General features: G+C 37.1%; 2 protein-coding genes across 2 annotated transcripts in view; both read left to right on the top strand.

The window, feature by feature from the left end:
- LOC106132326 (STE20-related kinase adapter protein alpha) overlaps nucleotides 1-13,379 on the top strand; it is a 204,459-nt gene that overhangs the window by 116,740 nt on the left and 74,340 nt on the right. The window lies entirely within an intron of this gene.
- LOC106132255 (transcriptional protein SWT1) lies at nucleotides 19-8,742 on the top strand. The gene is made up of 12 exons (XM_013331614.2): nucleotides 19-255; nucleotides 412-565; nucleotides 991-1,697; nucleotides 2,140-2,299; nucleotides 2,957-3,115; nucleotides 4,131-4,234; nucleotides 5,001-5,171; nucleotides 5,800-5,989; nucleotides 6,365-6,563; nucleotides 7,063-7,206; nucleotides 7,803-7,928; nucleotides 8,583-8,742. Exons 1-12 carry the CDS (start codon nucleotides 127-129, stop codon nucleotides 8,665-8,667), a joined length of 2,328 nt encoding a protein of 775 aa, XP_013187068.2. The 5' UTR covers nucleotides 19-126; the 3' UTR covers nucleotides 8,668-8,742.

Genomic DNA, 13,379 nt, shown 5'->3' with positions numbered 1-13,379 from the left:
GTCTGTGATTTTCGTTGTCCTTCCTCTCCTGTCATAATTTTATTTTGTAGGAAAATAAAATAAAGTAGGTACATACATGTACGACAACTTATTGAAATTTTAGTGAATATTTTGTTTTAATAGAGCATGAGTGCTAATAAAAATGCAGGTCGTGAACTGCGAGATGGTTGGGTACTCTGTTCATCAAAGTCAAATCCAGGACGGAAATATTATTTCAACAAGAAAACCGGAAAATCTTCTTGGACACAACCGCAGGTAAATTTTCGAAATTTAACGTAAATAGTCAATAAAACTTGTACTTTGACTATAATTTACATAAGATATTTAACATTTTGTTTATTTACTATATTTAAAAACCGTTTACACATTGGCAAATGTGAATAATGATCAATATTTTGTACAATCTTCAAGGCCGACGATAAACATGGACAAAGCAAAGAAAAGAGTAAAAGGGAGAAAGCGAAGAAAAATGAGAAGTTAAAGAAATTGGAATCTCAAAAAAGGGCTCAAAAGCGAAAGAGTGATGGCCAAGAAGGCAATTCTGCAAAGAAGAAAAATAAGCCAGGTTTGATTTGACATTGTATGCAGTAATTTTTTTGATTTTTTTATTTATTTGGCACTTTTTACTCTACTTTTACTTTTTACTCTACTTCCAAAAAATTTTGATATAATACATACATACATAAAAATCACGCCGCTTTCCTGGAGGGGTAGGAAGACACTACCTCTTTCCACTTGCCATAATCTCTGCATACTTCCTTCGTTTCATCCACATTCATAAGATAACTCTTCATGCAAGCTCGGAGGTTAAAATTTTGAGAAAAGAAGCTTATTAGTACTTTGCATTACTCATGTGATATGTCATATTTTTTTAAATAGAATACTCTATTATTAAAATAAATGATATAATAGTCAGTAGTAAAGTAATCAACATTTATATCAATAAAATGAGATCTAGTAGACATAGAGGTATTATTTCCATCATTATAGATACACCTGAAAAACCAGTAAGACCAAGCCCAAGTCCAAGCAAGCAGCCAGCGGAAGCTTCGCCAAACAAACATAGCCCACTAAAGAAAACACCATCACGTAACATAGCCAACAACAGGCTTGCACAATTACGGTCAAGACTCAGCAACGAAGCAGAAAATAATGAAAGTAGCAACGATAAGTCACCAGTTAAACAAAAACTTAGTCCAAAAGTCAACGAGACACCTACAAAAGTTGACGATAAAAGCCCTCAAATAAATGATTCAACGAAATGTCCGACAACAAACCAGTCTCCTAGCAGTGACAGCATACAGTCCATTCCATCACCATCTCAGTTCTTTGCGGCAAATAAAATAATATCATCAATGAAAGCGCAGTTGCCCGAAAAGTATTGTGATAAAACAAAGCAGAAGGACACATTTGCTGATATAGAAGAAGGTATCTGCAATCAAACTGCGGAATATCCGTTCATGAAGCATCCGGCGACACCTCCACAATTTACGGAGGCTAGTAAACTGGTTTCAGCTATAAAGTCAAAGTTGTCATACAAAGTGGCGAATAAGGATGGGAACGTGGAGACATTTCAGAATGCCCAGGACAGAATGAATGCGATGCGGTCTAGATTGAGCAGTGAAACAACAATGACAGAGGATTCCTTGAGTAATGTCGATTGTAATAATGAAATGATGGATGTAGATTATAAAGAGGTAAGTTTGTTACTTATTGTTTTGCTGTGTGGTTGCCTTGGGGCACTTAAGAATAGGACCCCTTCCTCTCTTTCCCATGGATGTCGTAAAAGGCGCTAAGGGATAGGCTTACAAACTTGGGATTCTTCTTTTAGGCGATGGGCTAGCAACCTGTCACTATTTGAATCTCAACTCAATTTTAAGCCAGGCAGCTGAATGTGATCCTTCAGTCTATCATGCAAGAAATAAAGACGTGGTTAATGTATGTATAATTAAGATTTGTTACATTTACTGGTTTATGAGAAGTTGCTACCTAAACACTATTCTACCTTTTTTGATTAAAATTGGCAATAGTTAGAGTCTACATTCTATGACTTATGCATATACTTTTTCTTTCATTTTTCAATCTTTTATTATTATTTTTTCAACATACACTTAAATATTTCGTTTTTTCTCATTGCAGATCTCACCTAACGTACCTGCAATTCAGGCACAGCCCTCGAAAGAGGTTGTTAATTTTAACAGGGATAGTAATAAGGATGAATTGGTGTTAGTGGTGGACACCAATGCGTTTATCCACGAGCTGGATTTCATAAAGAACGTGCTCAATTCACATATACAAGGTATGTTTTATCTAATGTTAAAAACAAAACATGGAAACCACCTCGGCCATCTACCAATGACTATTTTCGAAGTTCTGATATTTGACGTCAACCAATGTTGTGAAACCAAAAGTTTTGATAATTATTAAGCGATATGAAGTAGCCTATAATGAATGCTAACCAATGCCCTGGGCTACTCTCCAGAGTGGTGAGGATGTAACCAGGACTAAAGCTAGGAGGGAGATGATAGAATTAAAAAAACAATCCAGTAGTTATTGAGTTTATCCATTACAAACATACAAATATATCAATCTTCTCTTTATTAATAATGTGCAGCTATAGAATTTATAAATGCTATTTTACCAAGGTAGTTTAAATTTTTATATTGAAATAACTTCTGCGTGTCCTGCCGTGTGGTTCCCGGCACCAATACAACAAAGATCACTCCATCTCTTTCCCATGGATGTCGTAAAAGACGATTAAGGGACAGGCTTACAAACTTGGGATTCTATTTTAGGCGATGGGCTAGCAACCCGTCTCTATTTGAATCTCAATTCTATAATTAAGCCATATAGCTGAACATGGCCATTTATTCTTTTTAAGACTGTCGCCTCTGTCTACCCCGCAAGGGATATAGACGTGACCATATGTATGTATGTAAATCACTTTTTTTTTCAGGTTACAAAGAGCAGCCAACATTATTGGTCCCTTGGCGAGTCATCAATGAGCTGGACAGGCTGAAGGACAATAACAACGGCAACGGAGCCCTGTGCAAAAGGGCCAAGTCCGCTATGGATTATTTATACAAGTCGCTGCCAGAAAATAGTAGGATAAAAGGTGAAATGTTTTGTTCTTACAAACAAATTATATGTACAGTAGAATCCCGATTATCCGAGTCAATTAAAACCAGTGGCAATTCGGATAATCGAATATCCGGGTAATCTATTTCTGACTCGCCCAATCCAAGCCAAGCCAAGTCTGCTATGGATTGTTTGTACAAGTCGCTGCCAGAAAATAGTAGGATAAAAGGTGAAATGTTTTGTTCTTACAAACAAATTATATGTAGTTATCTTCCTAACTCAATAATTTACTGTTTTAAAATGAAGTTCATTTTTGTGCAATATGAATATTGTTATGGTACACTTTGAAGCATCCGTGAGACATGCGTCTTTAACCATGATGGCCGTGCGATTTTTCCCAAGGTTGTCGAAAAGGCGACTAAGAGATAGGTTTTTGGATTTGGGATTCTTCTTTTAGGCGATGTGCTAACAACCTGTCACTATTTAAATTCTATCATTAAGCTAAACAGCTGAATGTGGCCTATCAATCTTTTCAAGACCTTTGGCTCTGTCTACTCAGCGAGGGATGTAAACGTGACTTTATGTTTGTATGCTAACCATGATCAAATTAAGTAGGGTACAATGATTTGAATTTAAAATTGAGAGTAGGCTGGACGAATCGGTAAGGTGCCCGGTTAAAATGCGTGATGCGCAGAAAGGCACAGGTTCAATTCAAATCCCACCTCGGCCATGTACCAATTACTATGTTATGTACATTATGAAATTATGTACATTAGTTTGAATACTAACCAATGCTCTTACGGTGAGGAAAAACATCGTGAGGAAACCTGCACATTCAGGCAACTGGATGTGTAACCATGGATCCAATATGGGTTACGTTTACCTGCAAAGGTTGCTAAGGTCAGATTGGAGTCGCTTCGTGTAAAAACCTGATTCACCCAATCCAGGATCCATGGTCAAAGGCATACCCCGGGCCCCTCTCCAGAGTGGTGAGGATGCACCCGAGACTAAAGACAGGAGGGGGAAGATTGATTTCTATCTCATTGTTACAGGTCAGTCTCTGCGCGACTCAAACTCACATATATACCCGTGCGAATTGCCTGATGATGAAATCCTAAATTGTTGTCTCCAGCAAGCTGAGAGGGGCAAGTCTGTGGTGAGAGATTTTCTGTTATTTTACAATTAAAATATAATGTCATACATACAGAAAATCACGCCTTTTTCCCGGTGCGGTAGGCAGAGACTACATCTTTCCACTTGCCACGATCTCTGCATACTTTCTTCGCTTCATCCACATTCATAACTCTCTTCATGCAAGCTCGGCGATTTCGGGTACTCTTGACCTGACCCTTTGCCAGGATGTCCTTAATTTGAGTAAGAAACGTTCCTTAATATAATGTCATTATCATATAAATGAAATGTTGTTACCTTTTAAAATCGTAACGTTTAGTCCGTACATACATATAGTCACGTCTATATCCTTTGCGAGGTAGACAGAGCTAACAGTCTCGAAAAGACTGATACGCCCATGTTCAGCTGTTTGAATCGAGATTAAAATAGTGACAGGTTGCTAGCCCATCGCTTAAAATAATATGTAATTACAAGTTTAATAGTCCCTCCCTTAGTCGCCTTTTACTACATCTATGGGAGTGGAGTGTTCGTAGAGGTAGTCTCTGCCTACCCCTCCGGGAAAGAGGCGTGAATTTATGTATGTATGTAAGCGATATTATTACTGAGAGAAGCGTAATGTGTTTAATTACTGTATACCTAAGTCGCCGTGTGGTTCCCGGAATTTTAGAATAGGACCGCTCCGTGACCGTGGCAAGTGGAAAGAGGTAGTCTCTGCCTACCCCTCCGGGAAAGAGGCGTGATTTTATGCATGTATGTATGTATGTATTAACTCGCTTTTTAATTCCGTACAGATTCTAGTATCTAACGACAAGAACTTATGCAACAAAGCGGTGATAAATAACGTGAAGTGCACATCGACCAGCGAGCTGCGGCCGCTGCTCACCGCGCGCCAGGACGCGCCGCGCGCCGACCTGCGACACTGTCGCGACGCGACCTACCATCTGCTGGCCACCATGCTGGAGGTACACACATACATACATACATACATACATACGTACTTACGTACTTACACACATACATACATACATACATACTTACTTACATACTTACGTACTTACATACTTACAAACTTACTTACATACTTACGTACTTACGTACTTACCTACTTACGTACTTACTACTTACGTACTTACATACTTACATACATACATGCATATGATCACTTGTTCATCGTAATCTTTATCCCTTGCGGGGTGGACAGAGCCGACTGTTTTGAAAAGACTGAGAGATTTGTGATAGAATAGAATAGAAAAGATTTATTTTCAAAATTGGATACAAGGTATCACTTATTGACGTCACATCACTTAAATCTAATTATAAATACTACCGCTTCCAAAGCGCATGTGTAGAAGAAGCAGCGGGACAAACCGCGCTGCCGCATTTTTATTTTGATGGAATTGAGATTCAAATAGTGACAGGGGTTGCTAGCCCATCGTCTAAAACAAGAATCCCAATTTTATTAGCCTGTCCTATGCCACAGGTAATTTCTTCATTTGTAACATTCTTGATCTATATTCATACTAGCAGTACTACAAGTGAAATCCCAAGTTTATTTTTATCACTTTAAATAATTATTTTCCTTTCTTACAGAATGAAATGAGAGCAAAATACAATAATCTGTGGCAGCACGTTTTATTCAAAGCGCCACCTTGGACGTTGGACGATGTGCTCCAATGTTTGCTCAAACATTGGATAGCCGTGTTTAACGAAGTATTCCCGAGGGTTGTTGAACATTTGTTAACAGATTTGAGGAACAGTTTGCACTCTATAGAAAGTAAAGGTAAGAACTATTTAGCAAGTTAGGTAGTTTTAAGTGATAGGACATTGGACGTATTTGCTCCAATATTTGTTCAAACATTGGATAGCAGTGTTTAACGAAGTATTCCCGAGGGTTGTTGAACATTTGTTAACAGATTTGAGGAACAGTTTGCACTCTATAGAAAGTAAAGCTAAGAACAATTTAGCAAGTTAGGTATTTTTAAGGGATCGGACATTGGACGTATTTGCTGCTTGCTCCAATATCTTAGTCATCTTTAACGACATCCATGATAACGAGATGAAGTGGTCCTATTCACTTTTTTTATTGATGCCGGGAACCACACGGCACGGTATATATGTATGTTATAAGTTACAGATCCTTACAATACCTTTACAGATCCAAAATCAGTGTCTCAAGCGGAGGTGTCGAATTTCCAAGAACTATGTCTTGATATAGCTAAGAAGTGTCAGATTATACCGGAATACATGGAATTAGCCAAATTGACAGTCGAAAGGATAGAGAAAAGGGAAGCCGATGACGACGTGGCAGTGGTGGACGCTTTTGAAACGTTGTGGAGTATATTTTCGAGATATTGGTAAGAGTTATATTTTTATATATTTCAATTTTGACAGCCTCTGTGGCGCAGCGGTAGTACGCTTGTCTGTGTCACCGGAGGTCCCGAGTTCGAATCCCGGCCAGGGTGATAAGTAACAAACTTTCTCTGTTTGGCCTGGGTCTTGGATGTTTATCTATATAAGTCATAGCATATTATAACATATAGTATCGTTGAGTTAGTATCTCGTAACACAAGTTTCGAGCTTACTTCGAGGCTAACTCAATCTTTGCTATTTGTACCGTATATATTTGTAATTCCAAATGTGCCGTGTAATTCCCGGAACCAGTATAAAAAAGAATAGTACCACTCCGTCTCTTTCCCACGGATGTCGTAAAAGCTCGTATTTAGGTAATCTTAATAAATTTCATCTCAAAAAGTTCTTCTCAAATTATTAACCGGTCTATGTGGTTTGACAACGCCATGGTAAGTTTGTTTGTTTATTATGTCTTTGCGCGTTAATTTTTTTTAATTTTTCTAGTGCAATGCTATCGAACGCATTAGGTGTCCCGCACAACATACAGACAGACGCGACGGTGCCCAGCAACGAGCCGCTGGCAGCATTGTTGGAGAGATACAATTCTTTTTCACATCATATACGGACGCTCACTGACGCTTTGCACGGGTAACACATTTTTTTTTTATTATTTCTGTTGTATGAACTTGAAAAGGCGATTAAGGGATAGGATTATGAACTTGATATTCCTCCTTTAGGCGATAGGCTAGCAACGTGTCACTATTGTAATCTCAATTCTATCATTAAGCCTAACAGCTGAACGTGGCTTATAACTCTTTTAAGCCGGCTGGCTCTGTCTACCCCGCAATGGATATAGATGTGATTATTAAATAGAATAGATTTATTTTCAAAATTGGATAGGTACAAGTTGTCATTTATTGACGTCACATCACATAAATCTAAATATACCTAGTACCGTTTTCAAAGCGCATGCGTATAAGAAGCGGCGGAACAAATTACACTGCAGCATTTTCACCGGACGTCAATTTACAAATATAGATTTCTTAATATCTAAATCGTCGACGTATGCGCAATGTATATACATATAAGAATGAATTAATATTTTTTTGTTTAGAGTGATAATGCTCTATATATATATGCTTACTTCGAGGTTAACTCAATCAGTGTAATTTGTCCCGTATATATTTATTATTATTACCAGTATATGTCACAATAGGTATTGTTGATAGTGCATCGTGTTGCAGAGTGGTGTCGGCCCCCGGGCCCGAGCCCCGGGCGCGGCTCAGCGCGGCGGCGCGCGGCGCGCTCGCTCGGCTGAGCGCGCGCGCGCCCGCCGCCCGCGCGCTGCACTCGTTCTGCGACACCAGCTGGTAGGCACGCATTTAATTACTTTCATTTCTGGATGCACGGCAGTGCACCCGCCAAGTCGAGTAAAACAAGCGGCACGGCCGTACCAGCCTTTTCTCGAAGCAATTCAGGCTATTTTCGACCTAGGGGGGTCGTATTTTCGTTGTGGATATTCAAGAAGCTTGAATGTAGTTTAAAAATTTAAATATTGGTATGATAATAACTTAAGGCAGAAGGTCGTTTAAGTAGAGACTAAATAGATTAACCGACTTGGTATTACATGGGTCTCACAACTTTTTACGGTAAACAGACTGAGCTGCGAGACTTGAGTTTTTTACAAGATGTTTTTGATGACATATTTTTTTTTATTTATATATATTTATGTATATCAAAGACAAAATTTTGAATAGAAATTAAACTAAAGAGAAATTCAGTACAATGATACAATATTTTTTTCTTTTTTAAAGACGATATGGCAAGGTACTTCTATATATCAATTTTTAAGTTGAACCAAGTGTAATCTGAGAAAACCGCATCCAAATAGGGTCAATAGTTTTGCGCGTTTTGCGACTACAAACATACAGACAGAGAGAGACAAAAATTCTAAAAACGATAGTTTTGACTTCTGTTAGTCTTATATGTATAGACATAGTATTAATTATGTCTTATTGTTTCAGCGACATGTTACAAGAAGCATACACGAAGTTCTCGCTCCTGGTCGACGTGTTACAAGCGTGCCAACAAGCCATGGACGGTAACTAAACCATTTATACAGTCGCCGACAAAAGTGTCAGATAAAATTTTTATTTTTATTTTTTATGATAGGTTTTTATTAAGTTAAAAGAAAACAATGTACTAAATACAATGATCTAGGGTTTTTGTATGATATTTTTTTGTCTTAGTAGAAATTGTCGATTTTAATTCGCTTATGTTTAGCTGTGATTAAATTGTATCTAATGAGTAACATATGGCTAAAATCAAGTTATTTTACTAAAACGCGTAAAAGTTTAAATATAATATGGATCTGAAATTAACTTTTATTAAAGTTCACTATGACTTTATTTAGTACACGAATCTGTAATTTTTTTAAAGACAAATGTCATACAAGAATATACAATTTCTATTATATCTAATAGGATTTTAGGTGTATAAAAAAAATTTAAATAAAAAAAAAATACTCAGCAGTTTAAGTTTTCTTCTACTTTTGGAGAAATTTGTTATTACGAATTCAGGCTGTGTTTAAATTAAAATATAATAAAATGAATTAGAGATTTTCTTTTGATCAGTGTCACTTGCAATATAAAAGTTCTTTACAAATAGAAAATAATGTATACTTTTCCAATATTAGTGTAATTTTTTTCTTTAAATGTACATAATATATTAAGGTCAAGTTTTTCGATTGGCAGATAAAAGTTATTTGAAAGATAAATTGTAATACGGCCATAAACAAAACTAGACTTGAATATAATCCGAGTTTTGGTAAATTAATGTATTTTGATTCGAATATATGTAGGTAGATGTTCAGAAATAGCGTGCAATTAATGTTAACACTTGTGTCGGCGACTGTCCCTTATACTAGTCCAATGTCTGTACAAAATTGTATCAATTTAGATTATGGTAATGTTTCTTTCAATTTGTATAGGAGTTCCTTTCATATTGTAATCTGTCATTTTATGAAAAAAAAAATTCAAATATGCAGTGGGAATAGCCATGAGTGTTTGTTACGTTTAACATTTCTCTTTAAAAATATTTTCTTAGGCTAATTTACTTGGCATTCTTCTAGACGATGGGCTAGCAACCTGCCCCGATCAGAATCTTAATCCACACTAATAATAAAGAGGAAAGATTTGTATTTTTGTATGTTTGTGTGGAATAAACTCAAAAACTACTGGTCCGATTTTGATAAAATTTGGCACAGATATAGAATAGACCTTCAAAAGTGACATAGGCATAAATTTGTTTTTACTCTTTGTTTATTTCAAAATATAAAACACAAAAATATGTCCACCCGTGCGAAGCCGGGGCGGGCCGCTAGTTTCATATAAAGTCAAACAGCTGAACGTGGCCTTACAGTCTTTTCAAAATTGGTCGCTCTGTCTACCCCGCAAGGGATATAGACGTGATTATTTGTATTTATGTAATATTTTCTTACCGAGAATGTACTTTGTATGTATTTTCTTACATACATTGTGTAACTAGTTCTTACCGTGTAAGTACCGATTACATTCTCACTTATCTGGAGAGTAGACGAGTCCAGGGTGCGGCTTTGACCAGAATCCTGAATTGGCAGGGTCAGGTAATTACACGAAGCGACTCCTTGTCTGACATCCGCAACCTTTGCAGGGGAACCTCACTCATAGGGCAAATACATACATACAGAATATCACGCCTCTTTCCCGGAGGGGTAGGCAGAGACCACCTCCTTCCAGCTGCCACGATCCCTGCATACTTTCATAGGGAAGATGTTTACAGTTAGGTACACATCCAGTTCCACATTAAATGTGCAGGTTTCCTTACCGTGAGAGCATTGGTCATCAATTTTTTTGGGCAATTGGCCCATGGCCGTGTCAGATTTGAATCTGTGCCATCTTTATGTATACCAATTTTTAAGTTATCCAAGCCTAACACATCGGTAAAAACCGCATTCATATCGTATCAATAGTTTTCGCGTGATGCGAGTAAAAAACATAGACAGATAAAGATAAAGTATGAAATTACAATTTTGGCTTCTGTTGGCCGTATATAGATCTCCCATGTCGATATCTTTCAAGAACAGACATCGGTTGGTTACATACATACATATTATCACGTCTATATCCCATGCGGGGTAGACAGAGCCGACAGTCCTAAAAAGACTAATAGGCCACGTTCAGCTATGTTATTCGTAACATATATCAGAATGTTTGACTTAATAGCTGCTTGGCTTAATGATAGAATTGAGATTTAAATAGTAATAGGTTGCTAGTCTGTCGCCTAAAGAAAGAATCCTAAGTTTATTAGCCTATCCCTTAGTCGCCTTTTACGACATCCACGGGAAAGAGATGGAGTGGCCCTGTTCTTTTTCCTATTGGTACGGGGTACCACGTTAGTTACTTTTTTTTATTATATATACGGATTATTAGTCCTTAGTGCAATAATATGATTTTTTTATTTAATTAGCACTTCATATGAAAGGAACTTCATCTTGTTCTAAGACTGACTAATTATATTTTGACGGCATTTCGTCTTTAAACACGTCTTTAACCTGTTTTGTTAACTGACTAACTAAATGTTTATCTGACTGTTAACAGACCGAGGTCAAATTAAAACTTAAGTTTTGGGTCCACTGTATTACTATAATTATAAACAAACTATACAATTTAATAAGTTTATAAATGCTTTCAAATGTCGTATTTAGCAAAAATTTGTGTTCCGCCATTAAAAGTACCCGGGCGACCGAGCGGTGCTCGGTGCTTTTCAAAACAGTTTCAAATGGCATGAGTAAAAAACTAATTTATCGTAATCTAAGCGAGATTTTATATATGTATGTAACTATGTATATTGTTTTGACCTTGCGGCCTTTACATGGAGCTATTTTTAAGATCATCGACTCGACCCCATACATGTGTTTCTAAGATCTTTATCGCTTCAATGCATTGTTTGTTTTTGTATGCACGCGTTCAGCTTATTGTTAAATTGTAAATATACTGAAGTGAATGATTTTATTTGTTAGGAAAAATTAAAAAAAAATACTTTAATGTATTCGGGAGTATATGCAATTTTTCATTTATGAAGGCCTCTGTGGCGCAGCGCTAGTACGCTTGTCTGTGACACCGGAGGTCCCGGGTTCGAATCCCGGTCAGGGCATTATGAGAAAAGAACTTTTTCTGATTGGCCTGGGTTTCGGATGTTTATCTATATAAGTATTTATTATAAGACAGTATCGTTGAGTTTTAGTTTCTCGTAACACAAGTCTCGAACTTACTTCGAGGCTAACTCAATCTGTGTAATTTGTTCCGTATATAATAATATTTATTTATTACATACATACATACATAAAATCACGCCTCTTTCCCGGAGGGGTAGACAGAGACTACCTCTTTCCACTTGCCACGATCTCTGCATACTTCCTTCGCTTCATCCACATTCATAACTCTCTTCATACAAGCTCGGCGGTTTCGGGTACTTTTGACCTGACCCTTTACCAGGACGTCCTTAATTTGATCAAGATACGTTCGTCTAGGTCTTCCCACTCCGAGCTTTCCCTCCACACTCTCCTTGTATATCTGCTTACTCAACCTGTAAGCTCTGCTCTCATTCATCCTCTCCACATGACCGAACCATCTTAACATACCCTTTTCTATTCCTGTAACTACATCTTCTTTCACATCACAACATTCCCTTATCACGTTGTTCCTTATCCTGTCACTCAATTTCAGACCCATCATACTCCTTAACGCTCTCATTTCCACTGCATTTATTCTGCTTTCATGCTTCTTTTGCCATACCCAACTTTCACTCCCATACATTAATGACCATGAGGGACCAACACGCCCCTGTGCACAGCCAGTCGAGCCCTTTTGGATAGTTTCTGACTGCTCATAAAGGCATGCAAAGCTCCATTCACCAACTCATTCATCCTTAATCCACTTTCAGACTCTTTCAAATCTGTCAAACAACTATCCATAAATAGGTTGAACAGCCACGGTGACGCAACACATCCTTGCCTAACGCCTTTATTTATTTATAGTTATTATCCTTGTCCTTATATGATTATTGCTCAGTCTTTAATTTTTTTTGTCAGGCAATATTCTTGTAGGTATATAAGACCTCGGTCTGTGCGTTAATATATAAGCGTATCTATTTGTATATAGAGAGTTACGGGTATGTATGTATAATTGTATATAAAGTCTATACACGCTTGTTGTATGTCTAAAGGAGCTTAGTGGCGGGAGTAATCGTTGGGGAGAATTTGAGGCGGAATTTAGAACGATGACTTGTCTTTTTCTTGCACAGTCGAATGTTATACGAGAGACAAAGATGCATGTATAGAATCAGTGTGGAATGTACAGTCGGGTACAGATATACTCCATGTCCATATAGCATTGGTTTATATGTTCAGATTTATCCGCCCTCGACTGTACATGTGCAAAAGTTCATGATTACCTACTATTAAAAAATATCGGATTTTTATCAAGAACTAATTAACCGCGTGCATTCTTCAAAACGATCGTTTCTTTGTCATTTATTTTTCTAAAATGGTATTTTCGTAGCAAATATTTTCTGCTTTTTTTTAACTTTTATAGTGACTATTTAATATTATTTAAAATGTCTCTTTCCCGAATGTTTAGGCAGATACTTCTATAGTCCCAGCATTCTTCTTGTTTTTAAGAATTCCTTACCTACAGTAGTATTGCATAATTATTTTGCTACGAATATAACCATTTTCATATGTAAAAATAATGTCTGTTGTATAATACGTTGTATTGATGTAA

This window comes from Amyelois transitella, chromosome 14, assembly GCF_032362555.1.
Source record: "Amyelois transitella isolate CPQ chromosome 14, ilAmyTran1.1, whole genome shotgun sequence".
Taxonomy (NCBI): Eukaryota; Metazoa; Arthropoda; class Insecta; order Lepidoptera; family Pyralidae; genus Amyelois; species Amyelois transitella.
The sequence above is the reverse complement of the archived record's forward strand: the minus strand, read 5'-3'. Positions and strand labels throughout refer to the sequence as shown.

Excerpts from the sequence above, each read along its gene's own strand:
- LOC106132255 (XM_013331614.2), top strand. The coding sequence starts at position 127 with ATGAGTGCTAATAAAAATGCAGGTCGTGAACTGCGAGATGGTTGGGTA. Across the intron at positions 566-990 it reads AAAGAAGAAAAATAAGCCAG|ATACACCTGAAAAACCAGTA; the intron begins GTTTGATTTGAC and ends CCATCATTATAG. Across the intron at positions 4,235-5,000 it reads CTGAGAGGGGCAAGTCTGTG|ATTCTAGTATCTAACGACAA; the intron begins GTGAGAGATTTT and ends AATTCCGTACAG.